We start from the raw sequence: 24,975 nt of genomic DNA, 5'->3' as shown, positions 1-24,975 counted from the left end.
TATTAGTTACATGAAAATAATCTCAGAATCGATTCATTATTTACTACAGAAATTATTTACAGTATTCGATTCTATAACAATTAGCTGAACATATTTTTAACACAGTTATCGTAAATATTCTCGTAAATTACAAGTTGTAATCAATGCCTCAATTCAATCTGGCTAAAGTCAACTGAATGGAACAGAGGTGAAGAGAAGACTTCCCTTCAGGAATGATAAATCTAGGTTTTGTACACTCTCGATATTACTATCGGGCGAGCAAGTATTCAACCACGAGTCCACGTTGACTATGCTTGATGAAACTAAGAGCCATCCGATTGTTTCTCTGTTTTTTTTCTTAACTGCATTCAAACCATAATTAAAAAAATAACCAACCTTCGTTGCTCGTCGACACTTTCTGATTACAATTTGAATGAACGTTTTCATTGTGTTTTTCATTGTATCAAATATCTCCTAATATGGAACACGAACAGGGGCGTGGCAAGGCGTATTCAACCAGTCTACTTTGACCATGGATGAAACCAAGAGCCATCCGATCGTTTTTCTTTTTCTCAATTGCATTCAAGCAATAATTAACCAATCTTCTTTACGCGTCGACACTTTCTGATTTAATTTGAATGAACGTTTCATTGTGTTTTTCATTGTATCAAAGATCTCCTAATATGGAACACGAACAAAGTCTTCTTTCTTTCTTCTTTAGTTAAAAAGGTCACATTAAGAACATAATACACTTTGTGGCCCACATGCCAGATTGCGTGTAAATGTCATAAGTGACATATAGTTTTAGATGTTTCATTCAGTTATTCTATTTCATTACTAACGAACGGATTCGTTATCAAAAAGGTGTAAAAGTTATGTTATATCCAGGGTTGTGCTGAGTATGCAAATGAGGGAAATTATGCAAGTCGCTTGATGCCGATCAATATCTAGGGCTGTGTTAAACTTGTAAACAAGGTAAATCGTGCGTTTTGATGATTGGCCAAGAGTTAGGAATAGTTTGTGAAATGCAAAATTGGGTGTGACTTGGAGGGGGATTTGGTTTTGAGGTGTGCACAAGAGAAGGCTGTCCAAAATTTGGATGGTACAGACTTTTGTGCACATACAGCCTACAGATATAAAATGCCACAATAATAGGCCTATGTGTATTTTTGAGCATTGGACTATGATGATAGTAGGCGAATAAACCAGAATATTGACGACTGCCAGTAAAATTTCACATCTTGGAACCTGTCTCTTATACACATCTAGATGTGTATAAGAGACAGACATAATAGGCTGTTGATTGAAGTTTCTTAGGAGAGTGATATTTTCGGGCACCAGTCCATGTTCTCAAAATGTTCGCACCTCAGCCCCAACCAAGGTTCTTATGCAGTGTTTTGTGACAAAACTATTGGCTAGGCCTCGCAGGTGAAGGTTTATCTCTCTTCCCGGGGGAGAGGGGGAGGGATCGACGACTTTTCTTTAACGAGAGCTCAAAATATGTTTCGGGTAGAAAGGTTTTTTAATGTCATCTTGTCATCTAATCTCAAGCGATAGTCATTGCATTTTTTCGTAAAATTCCTGAGTCTGGAGACGCGTCAGGAAATTGCATCTGGTAGCTATCAAAATTGACATGCAATAACCAACTGTACCATTGACGCTAGATTACTTGGATAAAAAAAGGGGGTTGGGGTGTAATAAAATTCTAGTGTATATATTGCTTAATATTTATCAGAAAATACATCCAAGCAATAGAGCACCATTTCTTCACCAATACTACATATATCCAAAAATTCATAACCAACAAGTTCAAGTATGCTTGTTTGCAAACTTTAGACAAATTTAATGACGTCAGATCAAAGCTATTGCAAAGAAAGGTTCCTACTGCTTTACAGCATAGGAACTAATAAATACCAATTCTATCTTTGCAGTGGAGTGGAGTCTTCCTATGCAAAAATCCATTGCCAGAATATAAATATTGCATTGTATTATATTTTTCGTTTGAGTATAGTTTAAATTGAAAGCTTATTGAAATATGCTATATAATTTTTTTTTAAAGTTTCAAGTTAAATTATGCATTATATGTAGATTTGTTTAACCTGCACCTTAAATGTAGACATGCTGACCAAAATATTTAAAACACACACAGAGGATGTGGCAGACACAAAATGAAAACCAATTTAAATAGTTCTTACAGTAATCTTCGTTCATTTAATTTGCTCCTCGAGATATAAACTGAAATGTTTTCAACGTCACATAATCAGACTACCTGATCACAACACTGAGGGATGCATTACAAGAGGAAGCTCTACGATGTCTTGTACATGTCACACACGGCTAAGCCATTTAAGAGCCATCATATTTTTTTTGTTGCATTACCGCTACCACACCTGCAAGTTCAACCAATCAGGACACAGTACATAAAAACGAAAACATTTTTACAACAAAACTGTTGAATCAAATTGATATGAAATTCCATTAAAGTTTAACATATCAAAACTGAATTTCATAAACTAGGTAGCAAATACATTTGTTTAAAACAATTTCAGATAACAATACAAAAATAATATGTCAGAAACATAATTAACATAATTACTATTCAAAATCTTACAAATATGGATTGTCTTGCACATAAGCTTTGAGTGTATCTGGGTAAAGATTTAGAGAAAATGAAAGTTTATACAGTACCAGCATTTATAATGTACAGTATATGCATTAACAAACAATAATACAAACATTTTTTTCTCACAGACTAAATAATTCCAATCTTTGTGTCTCATAATGATGATGGGATTTAGATTATCAAATATTTCACATCTTGGAACGTAGTCTTTGGACCTCTTTCGATTAAGAATGAAAAAACCAAAATCACGACATGTGAGTGGGGCTCACAAAAATTAAGAGCCACATAGCAAAACAATTTTTATTTATTCAAACGATGATTGATAAACCTTATAATACTGTTTACAATTTCTTAAAACAGTATCGTTAAGTCTCAGATTGTGTAAATCTTCAATAGTCACCCAAAAACCTAAGAATCACAGGTGATCGACAACACATCGAGCTAAGCTTGCGTCGCTTATTTAAGGTACACTGTAGGATAGACTGGCTATTGCTTTGCGATAACATGCTCATTACCAGGAATTCCCATCCCCACTCTTACAAAATACACATTTATATCATTAAACATTATTTTAGAATATATAAACTTGATAGCTGCCAAAATTCCATCCAAAGCAATCTTAAGTTAAAAAAATTCAAAAGCAAAATGATAACATTGAAAATTGATTATTGCTTAATGTTAAGGTTTAGGCCTTATAAACAAGCTGTGACATCATCTTTTGCCCTATGCAATTAATGACCTAACTAACCCAAGCTGAAGGCTGAACAATTAATGCATAATAATTAACCATATTCATTATAAGCACCATTCTAAAATAGTTCCAAAAAAATATTGTGTAACATGTTTCGGAGTCAACTATACCAACAATCTACTGCCATATTTCATGTCCGAAGTTTCGTAAAAATACTGCTACCTATTTTTGATATATCTTTTTGTAATAACATTCATGTACAGTATACCAAAATAAGAAAAAGTGTTTAACATGTGTACTGTTGTTGAAAGGCCAAACACAGGACAGTATAGAGCTGGTCATCTTGTCCACCGAAAATATGGAATGATTTTGACACCAAACTGTCTGTACATGAACATAAGATTATTAAAACAAAAAGTATACCAAAGTTTTCTTTAAAACATGATACAAACTAGCTTAGAGGTAACATATTCATCATTTTCTAAAGAATCAGTTCTTTATTTGATTGATCAATCAATTGATGGATTAATCAATCTTAGCATCCTATCGTAATTTCTTGAAACAATTTGTTCTCTGAAACACCTAATCTCAATGGGCCTTCATTGCAAATAAAACATTTTAATATTTGCTAATAAACTATACAAAACAATATTATACAACAGCAGAAATTACATATACCTAGAGGGCACTATTCAATGTTAATGTTTTTGTTGAGTGCTGCAGAATATGGACATCGTTTGTTCCATTTCCATATAATTGTCGGTGGTTTCCAAGCTGGCTACTGCCAACACACATCTCCATGGTGACAAACTCAACTCAAAGAACCAGTAGCAGACAGTGCTACCATTTGCTTTTTACAGATGAAAATTATGTGAAAAACGAACATTTTTCAAAATGTATCTACAAATAAATACATCAACAGATTAAAACAAAATGAAACTATACAGATTGAGCAAAATGGTGAGAACAAATATTGTAAATTTATTGTAAAATATTTTTGATTATGTAATTTGTTTTTGTTTGTGGTATAAAAACACATTTATAGTACTCTTCAACTTTCTACTAAGAAATTCCTAGTTACAAACTTTTAATGCTGCTTTTTATGGTTGTCTTTTTTAAGGATTGAGTTTTGATTTTATAATGGTTTTTGAAATGGCGATCTACACAATCTTCAGTTAGTTTCAAGAATTAACAGTTAATCAGCAACAACTTTTTTGTACTATAATTTTAAATTTTATATCAAAATGCTGATCACCTGTTGATTCTTATAACACACAAGTATGCAGTCACTAGGGTATAATTTTCTTTCTAAGGAAATGCTAAGCCAAATACATTTAATTTACATTTGAAAACAATCACTTTTTTTTAACTGAACAAAGTTTTTAATTCATCTTAATCTGACAAAATATTCGAAAAAAAATAATAAAAAACAGGGTATTTGTAAAACACTGAAGACTTACACATGAACATATACAGTTTATTTATTTACTTTTTTATATAATATCTAATTATTTTATATTCTATAAGAATTCATTGGTATTTCTGACAGTGTCAGACTGGTCAATTCATTTAGCTTTGAATATTTTTATGATGTCACAACAAATTTTGGTCGAGGTTTACAGATAACAGAATGCGGTTTGTTCAGAGTTATTTTAATAACACAATTAAATCGCACTCCAGCGTTTCAATTACCGTAATTGAAAATATAATAATTCAAGTGTTCATAGTTGCTAAGGAGAGAAGCCATAATCTAGACTTTAATCCACCCCAATTTCATATTTCAAAAGAATACATACCATGGGGTGCACCGATATGTATTCGAGAGCATGTGAAACAAAATGTGTTGAAAGTGATACAAGCCACTTATTCAATATTTTATATTTACGCAATTAGTATATTTGTATACCATACATTAGATGGGAATTATTAGACCAAATTTAGATTAATGTGTACAGTAATAATCTTCTCTATGTATGAAGATATGACTATACAAATAGCTTTACAAGTCAGTTTTTCCAAAAATGTAAGCAAATTGCTGTTGTAGTGGGCAGACCACAGCTTATAACACTGATATGATCATAACATTATTATTGTCTGCACGTATGTGCATTATTGTAGTAAGAACACAAAAATACAGTTCAACTATCAATTCGTGACTCCTTCAATTCCAAGAATAGGTTTTCAAAGTACTAGCATAATGTCTTGGAGATGGAACCCCAAGATCACCCAAATTTTAAGGTCCCAAAGGTTGCACTTGTATTATAAACAGATTGTGTTTTGACGAGTTTTTGCAATACAGACATTGCTTCGAAATGAAATATTAAATATAGCGCAATATAATCATAAAAATCATTCTATAGTGAAAGACAAATGATTGATGTACATTGTCTTCTACCCTGTTGCACTTGCTGCGTCCAACGGCTGTCGGCTGACACGATTTTAAGAACGCAACACCATGCACGCAACATTGTTTACAATGACCATCCATTCAGACTGCCACCGATAATGAGCAGACAGCGTCACGTTGTCTGGTGTTCACAGGGAGTGGAGTTGTATTTGCATTCTGACGCAGTCTGTGCCCGGCTTAACATATCTTTCATTATTGTTTGTTTATTCCAACACAGCATTGTCCAACCAACAAATTTTTCTCTGGGGATTTCGAAACAGTACATCTCCCGAGGTAACTAAAAGGGGTCTAAGCACCCTCTACCTCCCCCACCCCCGTTCTAAAGATATTTTTAAAATCTACATCTTATTAACCAATCCCAGGTATTTCATCCAACACTCCTTCTGTGTCTTAGAAAAATATGCACAACATATCAACAACGTAGCTTGAAATTCTGGTTTCTACCAGAAATCTAGGATGGCCTCTGTTTCAAATATTTGACCTTTTTTCTGTATCCACTATCGTTCTTGTGGTTTTTGGTTTTCTAATGGAAAATTAGTGCACGGCTTAAGATAGGAAAATAATGCAGGAGGTAAATTGACGACATCACAAAAATATTGAATAACAATGGCTTGCATCCTTGTTTCATACTTTCTCATGTCAAAACTACACAAATCAGGACTGGGTCAATTCATTTCATGTGCATTGAACAGTACAATGCAAGACAATGTCTTATTTATTTTACACATGAAATATCTTTATTATTACTATAAAAGAAGAAAATCTCTTCGTTTATAATGGTTTTTGAACTGGTGATCTACGATCTATGATCAACTTCAGTTAGTTTCAAGAATTAACAGTTAATCAGCAACAACTTTTTTGTACTATAATTTTAAATTTTATTTCAAAATGCTGATCACCTGTTAATTCTTATAACACATAAGTATGCAGTCAATTGTTTCATACTCTCTCATGTCAAAACTACACAAAATCAGGATTGGGTCAATTCATTTCATGTGCATTGAACGGTACAATGCACAAAGACAATGTCTTATTTAATTTACACATGAAATATCTTCATTATTATTCCAAAAGGATCTCTTCCTTATCAACATTCAGGGTACACACAGTGTCCATTCTTCAATGCTGTCAACTAAATTGGTCATTCTGCTATGGGGAAACATGGGGCGAGCTATCTTTACCAGCGGTAACACTTCTGCTAAATTTCTTATATCTCTAGTGCTTACGACCTGAGAATATATACGGACATTTACCACCATTAAGCTGCTGCTGCCGCCTTCGACGGTCATTATTCATTACTCAGGTTAACCACCTGAGCCAAGTCTCCACACTTCTTTCAATATCAAAATTCTTTACAAACCTACCTATAACTACATTCTCTACCTAGCCTAACTGGGTGGCTTCTCCTGGAATATATACAAGTTGTTAGTGGCTGCCACAGCGATGATGTTTTCTTTGGGGTGCCAGGCCGTGTGCAGAATCTTGCGGTTGAAATCTAGGCTATCGACGCTCATCTCATCCTTCTTTCTCTTCGTTCCTGTACAAACTTTGCGGGGTTTTAGCACCTGGAGGGGTTTCATGTTTTCCTTAGAAGCTTCCAGCGTCAGATCCCGCTTGGACGTGCGGTCAAACATGCGGAAGAAGTTGTTATAGGAGCCAGTCATAATTGCACTGCAAACAAAAGCAAACTTTAGATTAATACAATATTCAAAGTAATATACAACACATTTATATGACTGTTTTTCTCTTGGTACCAGCCGATATTTAACTGGCAGCCGCACCATCGGTTAACCTGTCTTTTTTCCCTGCTTTTATTCATACCAATTTTAAAGTCTAGAAATATAAAAACTAGAAATCTTTTCCTCCGTTTATATATATTCATTTATCCCAAGGAGGACAACAGTGTCAGAATTTGGTAAACAAAAAGGGAGAAAGTTCAGAATAATATCAGATGGTGATGAGATAACTGTTACACCATGTTGTACAATTTCAACTGTTATAATCTCTTCTTTTTTTTTCATTTATTCATTTATTTTTTGTATAAAATAGTCAGTGGCACTGCTGCTTTTGCTAATCTTTGGCACTGTTTTCTTATAATTTTTGCCTTTGTAATTTTTCCTTGAAATTTTTTCTGTTTTTTGTTTTGCTCCTCTGTAATGTATATTTATATAAAATTAAATAATTAAATATACCAATTCTGGCTAAAAGGTTTTGTAACACTGATATGACCCACCTGTCATTTCCATTCCAAACACACTCAAATTTATCAAAGATACAATCATTTTCATACAAAGAGCATAGTTTGCTACGTAGGTACTCGTGGACTTGAAAGGTTTCTACAGGTGTACTATCCATGTGCAGGTCCCACACCTTCACAGACAGGTAATCCCTCGATATAAGGTAACGACCACTGTGGCTGAACTTCACATCAGAAATTGACGATATAATTTCAGAGAAGAAAGATCTGTTACTGGGATCCTCTGGTTCCTCAAATACTGTGGAAAGGCAAATTTTGTAATGAGCCAATCAAATTGCATGTTTCAAATACTGTGGTGAGGCATGTCAAAGTAGTTGCAAAATTTAAATAAAGATATTAATGATGATAAAGGAAAGAACATAATGATGATAAAAGAGGAATGAAAAAGATATGACAATGATGAATATAAGGCGGCAAAAAAAAAAAAAAAAAAAAAATGTGTTACCAAATCAGAGTTGCAGTGTAACTGGATATCAAGATTTTCTTTTATAATGATTATGATAACGATAATAAAGATGATGATGATGATGATGATAAAGATGATTAGGAAGAATATTTTTCATGTGATCTCACTTCGAGCATGTTGGTCACAGAGAGCAGCGGCACGCATATCACAGAGTCTAATGGTTCCTTTGCTGCTGCTATAAACAAAAAGGTTGCATTGCTTTGGATGAAACTCAGCAGCTGTTATCACCTCTGTAAGTTCCTCCATGTTTGCTGGTTTAATATCAACAATATCTATAAAGCAACAGTTAAGGACAAACACAATCTTGGTCATCGTTGCAAACACCATATCCATAGGCCTTGTTTTCGTTTAAAAATGAAACAAGACTAACCTGTAAGTTTGATTGTACAGTTGAACTTGCCTAAAGTCAAATCCAAAATGGCATTGAATAATTGTACAACTTAGATAAAATTTGACTTACAGGTTGTTAATTAATGGAAAACACGACAATTTGGCATGTAAAATATGATCAACTTTGACTTAAGCAAGTTAACTGTAATTCTATCTCATAAAAAGGAACTAACTGAAAGAACTGTTATGTATTTATGAGGTAGAATTAGAAAGTAAGGCAGCTAAAACTGAATTATATTGTGCATCTCATTAAAAGTTGATAGCTCAACTATTAAAATCTCAAAATCACATTTTTACTTTCAAAAGAGAGCTTCATAATGAACTCAATAATACCTCTTTATCTTTCAAAACTATTTTTGTCTAACTATTGTCCAGCGGGGTATAGTTTTACATGGAGTTAAGTTAGTTTAAATCAACCTTTCTTTTTTCTTTTCATTTTTTTTTTGTACGGGGGTGGGGGTTTCATAGGAAAAAGCTTTCCTGGTTTTGAATGCTCCTTTCCATTTCAATTTATCATCTCTGATCTACATATTTTTTTTTTTTATGTATGAAGTTGATTTGGAATAAAGTTGACTTGAAAATCAGGAATTCAATGTTCCTATTGAATTTTTTTTCCAAATTGAAAAAAAAAATGAATTGCTCATTAAAAAGAACAGCTTATGGGATTAACTTTCAATGGTTTAAAGACATTACAATACTAAACCACAGAAACATATTTAAATTTACTGGTAGAAATTTAATGTTATTTATGCACACATAATTATTGGTATTATCTCCTATGGAGAGCAGCTTAGCTCAGTCAGCTTAACTGGTGGTAGCCACTGTGTGTGCGCTTAACTGTGGAGATCTCTAGGTCCCAGGTTCAATTCCCATTGATGCTCTCCTTGTACTTCAGCTGGAGACTGTTTAACAGCCAGTGTTAGGTTCAGTTCTATCCATGAGGTCAGTTAAGTGTTGGAGGTGATGATGAGTGAGAGATCTGTCAACACGATGTTGTTTCAGTCGCCAATCAAACAGATAAATTATCATCATCAGTGTCGCATCGGATTTTAAAACAAGCAAGCATTAGACAATTGCTATGATTTGAGAAAAAGTAAATGTAAATATAAAACGTAAAAATATAAGCCTAGACATGTATCACTGTGTACATGAGGACAACCACACAATCTCTGCATTGGTAGCCTATTTCTTTTTTTTTTTAACAGCCTAAAAAGTAGGCTGTGCACATGTGCTATGTACACGGCGGATTCCGTCGCGTACCGGCAGCTTTTGAAACCCCTGGAGTTTGCCGAATTTTAGTTAACGTGGTATGGTACAATTGACAAAGAGTCTGACCCACAGCCGTTGTCATTGTCTTTTCTGATTTTAAAATGAACAAATTTAAATACTTGTACTCTTTATATCTACAACAGAACCAACACATCAAAGAAGAATGAACAACCATTATGGTAGTTAGTTGTACACACACAATCGCTCCTAGGCCGAATGACAAATATTTTAAACCACATAGCAAGTAGTGTAGAATAAACTCTATTATGGTCAAGAAGTTAGCCTCAAAGCTTATCTAATTTTTGTTGGTTACGCACCACTGAATTGGGGCTGTCACTTTGACATGTCTACCGATTTATTGAAAAGGCGACACATTGCAACACTGAGAGGAGGCAGTCCCCATGAGTATTAACTCATAGCCTCCTTATATCATTAAGGGAAACATATTGTTTGCCCTTCGCATATTCATCATTATATAATTTTTAAGTCAATACACATATTTATCATATTATAATTATCAGAATAGGATATTAGTAGTCATATAATGAATCCAATTGACTGAGAACATACGATACAAAGTGTTCCATACATCTGTCATACTTGTTCGCGGAAGGCCTCAACAATCATCGCTAAGCTTACACCAACTGCCGCCGGGCACATTTCTTGGACCTCGCATAGGCCTAGGCCTCCTCACCTAGGCCTGGATTTGTTTGTTTGAAAAACGTTTCAGAACTTAAAATTGTGATACATTTTGCTCAATAGCACTTCCATCTCGAAAGACACCGTCCATTCTCATCTTTTATAACTACAGACTTTTGTTAATGACTTAAAGTACCAAAAACAGATTGTCGCAGCTGCACTGCTCTTGCCTATGGCAAAAATATAACATTGGTGGCACGCTTTATGATAAAAAAAAAAATGAAAAACTATATTTTTCAGTCATTTTTTTTTTTAGCATTTCCTGGGCAAATTAGACGTTTTTTGGGCATGTAAAACATCAGAAGCAGGCCAAATACCAGGGTCGGGTGGTGACGCTAAACAAGTATATTGTTTTTATTATTAGCAAGTTAACCACATAACCCTAGCTAGGCCAGGCCCATTACGTTCTCTCTGAGTGGGTAACCCAGCCTAGGCCTAGCTAGTGGCTAACACTGTGAAAGAAAGAACTGCCGACTTGTATGGGTTTGTCCTAATTTCGTGGGCTATTACATTTAATTCATACTCATATTTTAATAGCACATACGATTGTGAAAACATAGTGATTTGAATGTGTGGTTTAATATACTGTACATAATAAACTTGTAATTAGTGTAAACATGGAAGTATATTGTTCTATGTCTACTACTGACGTTCTCGCGATAAAAAAAAAACAAAATGTCGGCAAACTTCAAAACAAAATCCAAATTTGCCTTAAAAAAACAACTCAAAAATAGTGGTAGGGGATATATGTTTTATCGCGTACGACTTAATTTTTTTATCTAACTGAAAAAACAAACATTTCTTGCACAACTACATGTTCACCAATAACTATGGGACTCAATGTATACCCGCCGCAAAGCACCGTTTAGGAGCCTATTTGTTTACAAACATACCAACATGTTGTGCCCATACATCTCACACACACATTTCATATCTGTATCACCCCAATAGTTCCACTGTGACCTAAGGTCACAAAGGAACTGAAAAATGAGGTCACAGGAAAAACATATATTTGGATAAACATATGTTTAAAATACAGTATTGTAAATTATCAAAGGATACTGAAGCTCTGGTCTGTAATACCTAGGTGCCAAAGGTTAATACGGAGGTCATCAGCTGATATGTACGTCTCTACATCACTGTTGACCGATATAGAATTAATATGGTATGTGTGAGCATTAGCAAATATTCTCCTAGGGCTGGCCTCTACCATTAATTCCATAGGGGTGGAATGAGGAATACATAATGAATGAATGCTATTATTTTCACGAATGAGACCGTCGTCATCTTTTAAGTTGAATCCTACCCATCTTCTGTCACGTTCTGATACTTTCCACAACTTGATTGTCTTATCTGGGGATAAGAGGTGAAAAAAAAATCCAAAAATGAATGATAGGAGAAAATCATAGGCCTATTTAAAGTCCCAATTCAGAAGATAGGAAGCTGCATGTATTTAATTAATTATTAATGTGCTTACCGTTTGTTGAAAGAAGGAAGTGTGCATTATTGTGTCTAGGTAGCCACTTGATTTTGTTGATTTTCTCTTCTATTTCTAAACTCTTGAGATAGTCAAACTCTGGCTCGTGACTCTGGAAAGTGCTATAAACATTGTATTCCCCTCGTGAAGGGTGCTGGGGATCAAGCTAGAGAAAAAAAAATTAAAAAGAAAAAAAAGATGCATTGCCAAGAAATGAATCATGATGATAAATGAGAATTTTCATTTTAATGAAGTACTAAGTGTTATGTAAACATACTTGTGCGTGCATGCCATCATGTTATTTAATGTGTGTGCATGAATAAATTTTTATGATGAAATTTACATCAGGCACCTTAATTACTCTTATTTTCAATAATTTCTGTTTAATAATCATTAACTTAGGTACTCACTGAATCTTCTCTCTGGAAGATGACAACCCTTCCTCCTTTATCACCCGTTGCCAATAGCTCTCCATCATGATTGAACTCAACTGTTGATATTATATCCGCTGTTCGAAGAAAAAAACAAGAATTCCTTGATATTGTAAAAGCAGCTTGCTAAAGAACTAAATGCCTAATTGTTCAGTCTACCAACATTTATTGATAAATCAACCTTCTAGATGCTGTTAAAAATGTAAAAACAACTCCTTTAAATGGCTATGCTGTAGAAAGATGTGACATTATCACTTCTTCCTAGATTTCTCAAGTCCATACATACAGTAATGTAAACCCCCATAATGTTTACAATTACAACATGGTTTACATTTTACTGTACTAAAATCTATTTTTATGGGCATTCATTTTCATACTTTCCACACTAAACTGTATCATTAAAATGTAAACCAAAAAACTGACATAATATTCAGCCTAGGTCAGTATTAATTTCTGTCCACACTCAAATTGTATTTGACAAAAAAAAACTGTTCATAGTCAAAATGTGCCTATACTGTATATGGTCATGATGTGATGTCATCATCACCATATTTAAGCATGTCACATGCTTTTGTCAAATAAAATCTACAATAAAAATAAAATCGTTTTAGTAAACATGTACAGGAGGATTATGTCAAAAAAAAAAACAACACATTTTTATTGTGCATATTACTGTTTTCTCTGACAGAGAACATCATTTCTTCAGCATTTGGGGGTTTTTTAATCCAATTTTCAATGTTTTTTTATTTTTTTTCATGTGAAATGGCCAGAAAAAATGAAATATTAAATAATACATTGAATTAAATTTTTATTTTAGTTGCTCATGTATTGGCAACTAATCTCTTCCATATTCTTTTTAATTTCTAAAGCCCTGTGCAGCCCTTCAAATTTTGTTTGACAAAAATATGTGATATGCCTAAATATGGTCATGATGACATCTCATCATGACATCAAATAAATGTTTGAATAAGCGCCGCAACAAACATGATTTTTGTCGCTAAGTCCGCTCTCGAAAGAGTGCTGCAGCGCTTAATCAAGAGTCCTGTGTGTAATGAAATGCTTTGAGAAACAGGGTTTTAAATACAAATGTATACTGTACCAGTGTTAAAATGAATAAATAACACAATGAAGACACATGCATTTCTTTATGAAAGTTTATCTTCTATGACGTAGAACCTATGATAGGCCTACCAACTACTGCACGGGAATAAGCGAGATATGTAACATTGGAACAGGCATGCAAAGCGCCATGCCAATATTTCTTTTTAAACGCCACTCTTGAATAAGCTCAACTCTCGAATAAACGATACACTGAAACTTCAAATATGCTTATAAGCGCCGCTGCGTTTATTAGCATTTTTGGTAGATACTGTCAGAATGGTCACCTATAATCTATTGTATGTAAAATTAGATGGCATACTCTAGAAATGGCGAGATTAGAGAATCATTGTGCAGCCAATTCTAGTTTGTCAGGAAGGAAGCGATCACTCGGTGCAAGCCTTTTAAGGAAGTTATCAAAGTAAAACGTCAACTACTTTGCCCTACAAAAAACAATGAATACTATACAAACCTTCAGTCACATCATCTTCAACAGTTCCTTTTAATTGTGAGAAACACCAGCTTGTTTCACCTGCACCTAAAAAACACATAAATCAACAAAATTTAAACTATAGTAACACCATAAATTTACATACAAAACTTGAGATACAGTAGTTACTGTACCAGGTCCCATATTAAAATTTCCACTATGGAATTCATTTCTCATACCTTTGAGAATATCTGAAAAATCTGACAAATTCTAAATACAATTGAAAAAATACTATGTTTCCATTCAGTCCATGTAAAATCCACTTTCTTATATTTGCAAGGTAGTTAGTTTCGAAAAAAACTCATTAATATTCATGAGTTAATGAAAAATTAATATTTATGACTATAATTAATCAATGTGGTGTACTGTACTGTACATTTGAATGAACTTCCCATTACTTTGGACATGGTATAGTATTTATTTACAACAACCCCCCCCCCACCCCAGATATTGTTTTCAACTAAAATGAGAATACTTGATAGGCCTATGTAGTAATATTTTCAACTTTTGTGTTATTTAGCAAATTTTTAAAATACCAAATTGGTGTGTCAAAAATATTAATTTGCCTACAGTATTTATCAAATAATGCTATTTTGATTGCCAATCAATTTTGGGCCATAAGAACTCTCTCCCCCGTGGACCTACAGTACCAAAGATTTTTTCCGGCACCGTGACTAAGGCTCCAGTCAGCTCAGATGACTTTCAATGATTTTAAACAATTTTCATCAAATTTTGGCTAAAGAAAATTCAATTTGCTAAAAAAACATTTGCCTTTAGCAAATTTACCTTAAAAAAAAAAAATGTTCAGTGAACCAATTATAGGCTAGGCCTACATTATGCAACTACACAGTATGCACAGTGGCTGTGGTCACCATACTTGTGACTGGATAAAGGGATTCAGGGTGCAGCCTATACACCGGTCATCAACAATTCCAGATCACAAACCTAGGTTAGGCCCAAGATAGCCCAATTAATTAGCCTAGGGTACAGTAGGAGCGGTTTGCTGACCTAATATTAGTAATTTTACTCAAACACACACAATACAGTGCTGTTCTAGGTTTCCTACGACATTCAAGCAATAGTTTTGGTTGTTTAAATAATTTTTTTCATATTATGTTCATTCATACACATCTGAAACATAATTCCTATTTGAACCCTCTTCGCTCAAAACAATAACAAACAATTATTTTTTGGGCCCTCGGGGTCACGTGAGTGGCTTTACAAACATCAACAATACGCACATGGTTGGTAAACTGGTTGAAACTTGCTGTGCGACGTCTGGTTGCCAGTACTGTACCATTATAGAAAGTACCGCTATGAAGTGTTATGATTTTAGAATAAAAACTTGTAATTTACTATTTTTTATTGGAATTTAACTGTAAAAAGGCTGTCATCTGCATAAACATTATATCACATGGTATTTCTCCGCTCTGTTCTGTTTGGTACATGATGTTGCATGCTTCGCACAGTAGGTTGAGAGAAGTAATGACTGGGCCTACAATTACCAATATTTTTAGCACAATATTGCCCATGATTACGTTATTGGTTGATTGAATAATAAATAAATATGTTCGCTACATATTTTATAATACAGCATTTACTGTAGATTTTAATACAAACTTTACTAAAATTATAGTTGAAAATTTAACACATTATATTATTATGACCATCCATCTACATGCCAAGCCAAGCTACAGTATAGGCAGGGATGTCACCACGCTGGTCGGCGGTGGACGGGCCCGTCCAGCACTCAACATTTCCGACCAGGATTTACAGGCTCCCGACCACCACTATTATTTCAACAGTTTACAAATTGTAACAAAATAATTAGTTTACCTAAACAATAGACAAGCTAAATTGATAGATAAAGACAATAAGAATACAATAAATGTTTCTGTGGTTACGTTAATTGTAACAAAATACTGCACTGCCCTGCTATTCATCGCTAACTTAACAGCCTAGGGCCAGTTGAGTCATAGCGACCATCGTGGGCCGGCATGACACGGTTGCTCTGTACACATTCAAAGGTTAAAGTTGAAATCGTGACCATTCAAGTGTTTTATTATGAGATCATGATCCGGGGCAGGAAGATTATTAAACATTTACGAAACCTGATTTATGTTTTATTTCTTTACTTTCTTTTCATTTTGGATTTTAAGTTTTTCACTTTTAATTATAATTGATATATAATGTGTGTAAATGGACAAAAAATAAATAAACGAGTGCACATGAATCAGTGACATACACATTCATCGTGGTAATCGTCAAACATGTGAAATTACGGCAAACAATGCGGCTGGGTACAGTCGGATCGACGCTTTGTCACCAGGATTTGTTCATTATTATTTTTTAATCTAAAACAAAGCATGTCAACTATTGAATTTAATTAGGCCTACAGTAAGTCTCATCTTCATCTGTTTTGTTGCATTCCTCAAATTCTGGCCTAGCCTCCCTAGGCCTACCTGGGCCTGGCCTCTAGGCCTACCTGGGCCTAGCAAAAAAAAAATCGCGTCAGCTAGCCTTGGGCATAGGCCTGCTCGACTTACTTAGGCCTTTTGGTTTTTAAGAGCTTTCACGAATACGGCGACCCCCCCACCCCGGGAAAACGGGAGGGGGGTGGCACCCCGACCCCCGGGAAAACGCGGAGTGATCGCCGACTGGCACTTCAAAAAGCTGGTGACATCCCTGGTATAGGCCTAGCCAAGCCAAGCTAGGCCTAGCCAAGCCATCGTTGTCAATGCTAAAATGACTTTGTTTAGAGTATTAACTATTATCGATTCAATGTTGGAATAAACTTTTAGTTTTTTGGGGCGGTCGGCGATCGTAAACAAAACAGTCAAAGTTCAAGAAGTTCAATATCTGATGTTGTTGCTCAGAGCGTCTTCATCGGAGAGGCCACACCTCTAAACTGGTTGTCAAACTAGATTAGCCGAGTGTCAACCAACAATTAGGTTAATTTCACATGCTTGAGCTGCGATGACGTCAGATCGCCACCCAAAGCTAGCTGCTTTGGCTAGTTGCACATGTTTACTGCAATTACCACTCGAGTCAGACGCATGCGCACGCAACGGTAACCGCAAAAACAGTTCGTATCAACACACATGGAAATTCTGTCATGTTCTGTCACTGCAACCTTATCTAGGCCTATGCTATGCTAGCCTAGGCGACCTACGTTTTTGGCTTTCGTGTTTTCTCAAGATTTGAACGTTCTTAATTAGATTTATTTTACGTGTCAAACGGTCTATATTAAGCGTCATGAGAGCACCGAGGCCAAGGCTGCAAAAGGGCAGGCAAATAGTGGCCATTGTCGTGCTTCATTTTCAGGGGCACCAAGGCCAACTGGGAGGGCACCGGCGGCAATGGCCACCGTTAAACTCGAGGCCTGCTTATGTAACGTTGATATTATTTAACCCACTTGCAGTGCACGTGCACATATCTGGGTAAATCTAGTTCTAATAGCCATGTATCAGTCATGCATCAAGAGCACATTATTTACTTCTATCTGGACAAATCTGATGTGACACTACAAATCAATACCGAGTACTTTGTAACAGTGGATTATAATGATGAAGTGTAAAAATGGTTTGGACTGGTAAAATAACAATACTGTACAGTAGGTTGAATATGTAATCAGCTTCCGGCCTTCACTGCTACATCAGCCTTGATTTGTATTTAATGTACTGTAACATCAGGTTCATCAAGATATTAGAAGTATAGTATACTGCTCCAGATTCAGAAGTATAATAATAATGCTCAAGGATGAATATTCATGAGTAAAGTAGGCTAGGCCTATACAACACAGACTACAGCACCTCCGTCAACAAAGGATACAGCAGGACGCTTATGAGTATTTGGAAGGCTTGCCAATGCCCACAAAAATTTACTATATTTGAACAGCAATATATGATTAGCTTCCTGACCTGATGTTTGATATCCGCTTTATCCAGTCCAATGACTGCTCGGAATCCGTTACATGTAATATGAAATAAACTCACCTGCCATTGTAATAATCAACAAATGTCCGATGCAAAATGCCACTTAGATACACAATTAACTTGTCATGACTTTTTCAAAATATTTGCAAGAACGATTGTTAAGATCAATTCATGATGAATTCAAGAAGCATTTTCACTCCTATAAAATGGCGAATTTACGAGAGGAAATGTCTAACGTGACGTCATATCGATTAACTTGTTGGAATATTTTCCTCCTCCACTCTTATAATAATTGTTGTTAGAGGGCAGTAGTGAAAGCAAAACCATGTAAAGAGTACTGACGGTTATGTTTTTATTTTCTATTTCGCCATAGAAAATACTTATATTACAAGTTAAAAAAATACTCTCACTTGACTATAACTTCACAAGTCATAAATAGTGTGGACTCATTCCAGGAGATTGATTTTAGCGGCAGTAGAAATAGGCACTTGATTAGGTCTATTTAATATAAAGTTCTAAATCATGCTTCTTATTTTTGGAAATTAATAATTTTCTTCGTAAACTCTAAAGTAGAAAGCGTCACATACATCACTTAGGTGACTCTTTAATATCGGAGTGTACATGAAGGACTAGAAAACCACACTTAAAGCCAGAATCGGGAGGAAACATTTTTTTGCCATGTTGGTATGTTTTTTTTTTTTTTGTTTTTTTTTAGCTTTTACAGATTTATTTTTTGGGAGGGGGGGGGGGGGGGAGAGGATGGGGTAATAACCATCTTTCCCTTCAGTTTTTAGATAAGCCTATTAAAAAATCTGCATGTCATTAATCGTTCCCGACTTTTTCGTCAAATATCCTTTTTTATGTCAGAACGTAATCAATTTTTTTTACTATTAATACAACATTTACTTCTCGTTTTTATAGTATAAATAATAACGAGCAATTAATGACATTTGCATTGGCGAAAAATCCATAATTGTCTTAAACTATTATTCCCGAAAACGTCTTTGATAAAGTAAATCCATGCTTAGTAGATTAGAATATCCGTAGGTATGCAGTATGTAAAAATAAACGTAACGTAGCCGTAAACGTAAGAGAAAAAGTAACGTGAAATATTATGTGCAAATGACGTAGGCCTAAAGTAAATGTAAATGCAAAGTAAAGGTAACAGCAGTTTAAATGTGAACACATAAAGAAAAAAATAACAAAAGGTACAATCAGATTCGGAGCAATCACACAAACTACCGTAATGAAAGCCCTTAAATAATAATCTGAAGATCACTTTAATAGCAAAAATCAATAAATTTCTCGAGCCAACATTTTGCAAATCGATCAAATTTATTATAAATAATATCTTTACACAATACATATTTAAAGACTTAATTATACTATAATTATTGGAGAATACATTTACATGGTTGTCTATTATACGCCCTATATTTTTTTCATTTTTTTTTAAATAGCAGGGAACACATAATACTAGCTTCAAGGTTATTCTATTTTCCATGATAAATATTTCGCATGTTCTATTAAATGTATTACTAAATAGGCCTACTTCAATTATTCTGAACATTGATCAGAATGTTATAACTCAATGTTATTCGGAATAATACGCTGCCATTGTGCGTGTAATAACCTATGCCAATGTTTTGAATTCCCGTAAGACGGATCAATACTATTGGCCTAATGATGATGGTCTGTTTCCGAGCGTCGTTATAACAATAAATACATACATAATTTTCTTTGATATGACTACATGCAAATAATAATTTGGTTTTTATATTTTTCTCGTAAGTGTATTAATGTGTTCTATAAAGCGCATATATTTACATTGACGTTAATTTTGTATTCGTTGTCATCATATCGTCATTTTTAAAAAATTGTTATCATTATAACCATCATCATAGTCATATGCATCATAGTCATCATCATCATCAATATCATCATCATCATCACATCATCATCATTATCATCATCATCATCACCACCAAAACCGCCACCATCCTAAACCTCAACATCATCATAATACATAAATAATTTTCTTTGTACTGGTATAGTATAACTATACATAGGGCTTAAGCATTATAATTTGGTCATCATTGTAATAGTTTTCGCGTTCTATCAAGCGAGTACATTTCCAACATTAACGAATTTTTATAGTTACCATAACAATCCTCCTCCTCCTCATCATCGACATCATCATTACTATTATAATTTTCATCATCATCGTCGTCTACGTCCTCGTGATCATCATCATCTTCTTCTTCACATCATCATCATCATCGACATCACATTATTATCTTTCTTTCTTATTACAATCATTATCATTATCTAGATAATTTTAAAACTTTTGTTCCAACATAATAACTTTCACTAAATATCTACATCATACATCAACATATAAATATAAATTATTATCAGCATTATCATTGGCATTGGCATTATCAGTGTCATTTTTAGCATCATCATCATCATCATCATCATCATCATCATCATCATCATCATCATCATCATCATTATCATCATCATCATCATCATCATCACTAATATTTTTGTTATTATTATTATTATTATTATTATCATTATTATTATTATTATTATTATTATTATTATTATTATTATTATTATTATTATTATTATTATTATTATCATTATTATTAGTACTTATACTGTAATTATAATAAGCCTATATGAAAACCCATTTCATGAAAGTTTTTTTTACGATACAACAATGATTAATAAAATTCATTCTCAATCTGAGATTGTTCTTTAAAAAAGTGCAGTGTTAAATTGCTCACTTGTGGAGTGAATAGATAGCCTGAGTAAAAATTTATTAGTATGACTGATAACGGTTACCGGGTGTACCTCCGCCATAACTCTCTCCCACCCTCCACGCTACACACCCACGTACCTCATATAATGTAAAATTATGATATTATTATTGATCATAATATTGCGTAAGGGTGGAAATTGGATATGGAGAGGCCTTCACAAATTCCAGGCAGAGATTAGTTTCATCGTTAACTGTCAGTCAATTATGCATATCTAACAGTCCACTAATATGCACCAATTGATATACGTTACACTAATTTGTTTTTATAGATAGACGGTCTCCCAATCGCTAAGTATATGATAATTAGTCAATAATTGAAAATAACAATAATAGTACTGAAGATTATGATATTATAATAATGATAGCATAATAATTAATAATAATAAGATGAAGAATGGAGTCGATGCACAGCGCCGACCACCGGGCCCGTGTCCGAGTCAGCAACGACTATCTACACACAATTTTGAAAATCATACTTTTCTGTCAATGATGTTATTATGTAATTGATTTTGATTAATTAAGTTGTTACCTGTAAAGCATTTGTATGAATGAGGCTCTTAGATATTACTATTAGAACGCTCGAGTACATCTGTGTCACGGTCGTTTGTTGTTGAAAGCGTTTAACAATATCAATATCGGTGCCGTGTACGAATTATTATAATAATGTTAAAATTGTATGACATTCTAAGTAGGCCAACTGTTCCCTAAGTTTAGGCTTAGTGTACCATTCAATTTACAGTAATTTGTTTTATAGGTAAGCTTTTCCGTTGCCCCATTTTTTGTTAAAGGAAGAACTATGTGCCAAGATGGTAATAATAATAATAATAATATTAATAATAATAATGTTAATAATAAAAAATAATAGTAATAAACATTATTATTACTATTATTATAGTAGTAAGAGGCCTACAGAATAGTAGGTCATTTCAGTAGTTATATTAATAGCCTAATAGACCTGAAATAAATAATAATAATAATAATAATAATAATAAATAATGAAAACGATGATGATATAATCATGATGATGACGAAGATGATGATGGTGTAGATGTTGTTGATGATGATGATGATGATGGTAATTATGATAATAATAATAATAATAATTAATAATAATAATAACAATAATAATAATAATAATAATAATAACAATAATAATAATAATAATAAAAATGAATGATCATAACAGTAGTAACGTTAGTCATTGAGTCAAGAAGTTAAATGGTATATTTCTTTTCTTATCCGTCACCTAATCTATTAATATCATTTGTTGTTATACTGTATATGTTTCAACCCAACCATAAAGGCTGTCATGAAGTGTCGCATTTTGTTTTTAAAGAGTAAGTCAAACATGGATATGGAAGAAGATATCTTTCTTACAAATGTCACTTATCCCAGCTGTCAAGTGCATAGAAATACTATTCACTCCCAAGTCATGCAAACGTCGCTTGCAATGTTTAATTTGAACGGTGTGTGCGTACTTACATTGATCGCCTTGTTCATTCGGGCAAATTAATGTTTGGAATACCGAGCCCAATATTAATAAGTCTTCTAATAATCATAATAGTCTCTTACCTGCTGTTTTCGTCGTATGTTTACCTGTTGGAAAACTTGTCAACATGTTTCGGCAATTGGTTATTGTGTTTTGGACGGTATGGATAGCACTGGAGTATATCTGGGCTGGTCCCCCTAACATTGCTAACTCCTCTTTAAGCCACCAAGCGGCTACTCCTTCCGGACTACGCCGGAACGCCGGGGGGCTGGTTGAGTTAGACGGTGTCCATGCCCGTCGAGAAGACACCTGGTCCAACCAGGGAAGCATGTAAACGCTACAAAGCGTACAGAAAATAAAGTAATGACCTATAGAGACATAGGACTTTGTACTCAGTTACGCCGGTATTCCGATAGTTTGATGTCGATCTTACTGTGTACACACATTGATGACGTTTCACGGGAAAGCCTTCAGATATTGATTACATACTCGTTGTTCTATAGTCTACGTATTGTGTTCGATCCATCACGATTTTCACGCTTAATTCCCCGTGGAACAATTAATTTCTATGGCGTTCTCTATATGCAATTGAAAATTAAAATATAGAATTGAGAGTCATTGATATTTTTATTCACTAAGTAGGCATAATATCGGAAGTACTTAGCTCAAGTAATAAACAAATCGCATTATTATATCAATAATAATGAAAGGTCATCAAAACAACGTCTAGTCTATCAAAATAGGTAAAAAGAGCGAAATGTAACCACTATTATTATTATTATTATTATTATTATTATTATTATTATTATTATTATTATTATTATTATTATTATTATTAATTCGTACTTTTACTGTTGTAATTATAATTACAATGAATATTATTTCACCATTTTTATTATTAAATGGGTGGCCATCAGATTGAAAGAGCTCAAATACTTTTTTTTTTGTAGGATCTTCTGTTAACAAGCTGGCAACAAGGTGAATCCTCATCACCAGCTCTTTCCTCACACGGTTGCTACTCTGAATTTTGGATTTAAGTGCCAAATTTGACCAAAAAAGGCACATTTTACATGTTTTTACCCAAAAATCGTATTTTGAAGCTAGTTCGTCATTGGAAGATTCAGTTTTTTTATATTTGGCATCATACGAGAGCAAGTAAAACTATCTATCGAATGATGTGTATGATGACACATTATATTAATTGTGTTACCGAAAATTTACCCAAAAAATATACATATTTTTAAGGACTTTTTTGGCTAAATAAGTTAATAATACATATTTTATTAAATAAATATGAAAAATACCAAGCTAACAACCTTTTCGCCTGACACTTTTCAAAAACTGACCACATACAAAATAAAACACGACACCTAGTCCCCCATATATTTTTGAAAACAAAGAAAATTTACCCTATCAAAAAGCGTCGTACGAGCAAGGACCAGGCCCGTAAGAAAGCAGATTATTATTAAAAATTCCATACCCCCATCCACCCGCATTCACTCCAGTAAGTGCTATTTACCAGTGGCGGCACCAGATGGGGGTCCAAGTTTCTCAACGGGAGACCCACACCAACCTCAGCCCCCAGTTCTCTACTACTTTCCTGCTAACTAATAAAATTCAGCCAAATTCGTAAAAATCACTTCAGGGGGCTTCAGATCTAAAAACTAATCATGTGACCTAAAAAAAAAGCATATTCCCAATAAATTTCAAATGGTACCTATGCAAATGCAAGCAATAATATACCGGTAGCTAAAAAGCTGCTCTCCCCATATAATTTGATTGGTTGATATAATGGTAATCACAGGGCTGAAATTAAGGTTTAAAGTTATGAAATATATTACTTAAATATTCAAAATATTTTCAGCAAAAATGTCGTTATTTTCGATATATCGCTTGTGCTTCATTCTAAGTCTCCAATATTCAGAGTCTCATTTTCCAACTGTGGCGAATAGGGACGATATTCAGTGGCGGATTCAAGAGGGTGATGTAAACTTAAATTTACATTTAAATTTTAAGTCTGAGAGTACAATTTCCCGGCCATTTAGAGGTGTCATAATCACAAATGTTCTTACCTCAGCCCCAACCATGGTGGGGCTGAGTTGGTATAGGTCCTCCATCCAGTGGCGTAGAAAAGTATTTTTCATTGAGGGGGGGGGGGGGGGATGATTGGCGTGTTTGCCAGTGTCGTAACAGGCGGGGGGGCAAACTGCCCCTCCCCTGACGGTTTTTACCGGGCTGACCAAGCCGTCGTACCGGGCTGGGTAATAAGAGAAAAGAAAGAGGGGAGAGGGAAGGAAAGAGAAAGAAGAGGAAAAGAAAAGGAAGGGAAAAGAAAAAGAGAAGAGAAAAATAAAGACAAGAATAAAAAGGAAGATATCATAATGACCAGACTCACAACACCTTGCAACCCCTTCTCAACTTCAAAAACTGTCATAACTCCTTTG

The 24,975-nt window shown here is 34.2% G+C and overlaps 1 protein-coding gene across 2 annotated transcripts; it reads right to left on the bottom strand.

Annotated features, from left to right (window-relative positions):
- Positions 1-2,170: 2,170 nt before the first annotated feature.
- Positions 2,171-22,961, bottom strand: LOC117123544 (serine/threonine-protein phosphatase 2A 55 kDa regulatory subunit B alpha isoform-like). Of its 2 annotated transcripts, none has more exons than XM_033269505.1 (8): positions 22,615-22,961; positions 14,260-14,325; positions 12,669-12,766; positions 12,259-12,424; positions 11,844-12,134; positions 8,531-8,695; positions 7,934-8,195; positions 2,171-7,371 (listed from the first exon to the last, which is right to left on the bottom strand). In XM_033269505.1, the coding sequence occupies exons 1-8, from the start codon at positions 22,859-22,861 to the stop codon at positions 7,089-7,091; spliced, it is 1,578 nt and encodes a 525-aa protein (XP_033125396.1). In that variant the 5' UTR covers positions 22,862-22,961; the 3' UTR covers positions 2,171-7,088. The 2 variants fall into 2 exon arrangements, with proteins under 2 accessions (XP_033125396.1, XP_033125397.1); XM_033269506.1 differs by lacking the exon at positions 22,615-22,961 and adding an exon at positions 18,273-18,458.
- Between the last annotated feature and the right edge of the window lie 2,014 nt (positions 22,962-24,975).

This window comes from Anneissia japonica, unplaced genomic scaffold (assembly GCF_011630105.1).
Source record: "Anneissia japonica isolate Jap-2015-1 unplaced genomic scaffold, ASM1163010v1 scaffold287714_len2871179_cov188, whole genome shotgun sequence".
Taxonomy (NCBI): domain Eukaryota; kingdom Metazoa; phylum Echinodermata; class Crinoidea; order Comatulida; family Comatulidae; genus Anneissia; species Anneissia japonica.
Note: the sequence above shows the minus strand (reverse complement) of the source record. Positions and strands in the feature narration are given on the sequence as shown.